We start from the raw sequence: 1,710 nt of genomic DNA, 5'->3' as shown, positions 1-1,710 counted from the left end.
TATAATCCACATTTGTTTGGTCTAATTCATGGTCAAAGTTAAATTTTAGGATACGTGTGCGTCTCATTCATTGGAAGGGAGGGAGTATGTTAGTAAAAGCAACGAAAAAACGTGTGTGCTCAAACTATTTTCCATGCCAGATGTGATAATATGTGTTCTACCAGGCGAATCCAAACAGTTTGTATTTTGAACTCGAGCTTTTGGACTGTACATCGGTTTTTTCGTTCTGAACTCGAGCTTTTGGAGCGGGGACAATGCGTCGTATAGAAATGCTGCAATGTTGCCGGTGATGCTCTGCGTCGGTGACGGCCACAGTGGCCAAAGGCCCAACTGAGAGACGAGTGCGACGTACAGTACGCCATGCTGATGGATGGGGTTGGCGGAGATAAACGTGTGGGAACCTGTAGGCGCGGAAGGGGTCGCCGGCATCCGTGGTCAGCAACGAGGACGGTGCTGCTACGGTGGGCTTACCTTCGGTCTCGCCTCCACCGCTGTCAAGGCAAAGCTTCAACGGGGGTCGAACACATGGCGGGCATCGCTGAAACTTCAAGGAAAACTTCCCTCAGGCGAATTCAGCGCCACAAGAAAGAAATGTAGACTAATTCGAACAGATCTGAGTTTTTCCACCGCACTTGTGTTAACATTGCGACACCAAGAACAGAAGAAGAAGAAGAAGAAGAAGAAACAATTTGCTCAAATCAGAGAGATTTCTCACTTTTTCCTCTTCGCAGCACAGATCTACGTCACAGCAATCACCGTTACAACAGAGCACTACAGCGGCTAAGCCAATCGAAGAGAGATTTCTGAATTGTTTTCTTTCCTGGCAGCACAGATCTACATCGAAACCATTAGTTCTACAAGCTAATCGATGCTCGTCTGTCTCTACGCCTTCTTGTCGGCCTTCTTGGGGGACTTGGCGGTCTTCTTGGGCGACTTGGGCTCCTTCTCCGCCGTCTTCTTGGGGAGCAGCACGGGGTTGATGTTGGGCAGCACGCCGCCGTGCGCGATGGTGACGCCGGCCAGCAGCCTGCCGAGCTCCTGGTCGTTCCTCACGGCCAGCAGCAGGTGCCTGGGCACGATGCGGGACTTCTTGTTGTCCTTGGCGGCGTTCCCGGCGAGCTCCAGCAGCTCCGCGGCCAGGTACTCGAGGACGGCCGCGAGGTAGACGGGGGCGCCCGTGCCGACGCGCTTCGCGTACCGGCCGTTCTTGAGGTACCGCCCGATGCGGCCGACGGGGAACTGGAGCCCGGCCTTGACGGACCTCGTCACCGACTTCTTCCTGGGCCCGCCGGCCTTGCGCCCGGCCGCGCCCTTCTTCCCCTTCGCTCCGGCTCCGGTGGCTGAGGCGTCCATGTCTGGCCGCTGGTGCTCGTCGGGACGCGGGAGGGGAGGGGATTTGGTTGGTGATTTGGGATTTGTGTTCTGACGGGATGAGATGAGGATGGGTGAGTATTTAAGGAGCGATGTGAGGGACGGTGGTGGGCCCGTCGATCCGCGTGCGAAGGCGCTCAGCGGTTCGATCGGGAGGGAAATGGACGGCTGCGATGTCCAAAATATCGTGCGTGCCGGATTTGTTCTCTCTAATATCTGTCGGTGGTTTAATTACACTGATGCTCCGCGAAAATCAGACTGTGCCCAAAGATGTACTCCCTCCGTCCGAAAGTACTTGTCGGAGAAATGCATAAAAATGAATGTATCTATAACTAAAAT

At 54.4% G+C, this 1,710-nt stretch overlaps 1 protein-coding gene across 1 annotated transcript; it reads right to left on the bottom strand.

Moving 5' to 3' along the window:
- Nucleotides 1-772: 772 nt before the first annotated feature.
- On the bottom strand, nt 773-1,421 carry LOC119330901 (histone H2A-like). The gene has a single exon (XM_037604034.1). It carries the CDS (start codon nt 1,351-1,353, stop codon nt 883-885), a length of 471 nt encoding a protein of 156 aa, XP_037459931.1. The 5' UTR covers nt 1,354-1,421; the 3' UTR covers nt 773-882.
- Between the last annotated feature and the right edge of the window lie 289 nt (nt 1,422-1,710).

The sequence above is a fragment of the Triticum dicoccoides genome, chromosome 7A (genome assembly GCF_002162155.2).
Source record: "Triticum dicoccoides isolate Atlit2015 ecotype Zavitan chromosome 7A, WEW_v2.0, whole genome shotgun sequence".
Taxonomy (NCBI): Eukaryota; Viridiplantae; Streptophyta; class Magnoliopsida; order Poales; family Poaceae; genus Triticum; species Triticum dicoccoides.
Note: the sequence above shows the minus strand (reverse complement) of the source record. Positions and strands in the feature narration are given on the sequence as shown.

What these genes read in the sequence shown, in the direction of transcription:
- LOC119330901 (XM_037604034.1), bottom strand. Translation starts at nt 1,353, where the DNA reads ATGGACGCCTCAGCCACCGGAGCCGGAGCGAAGGGGAAGAAGGGCGCG.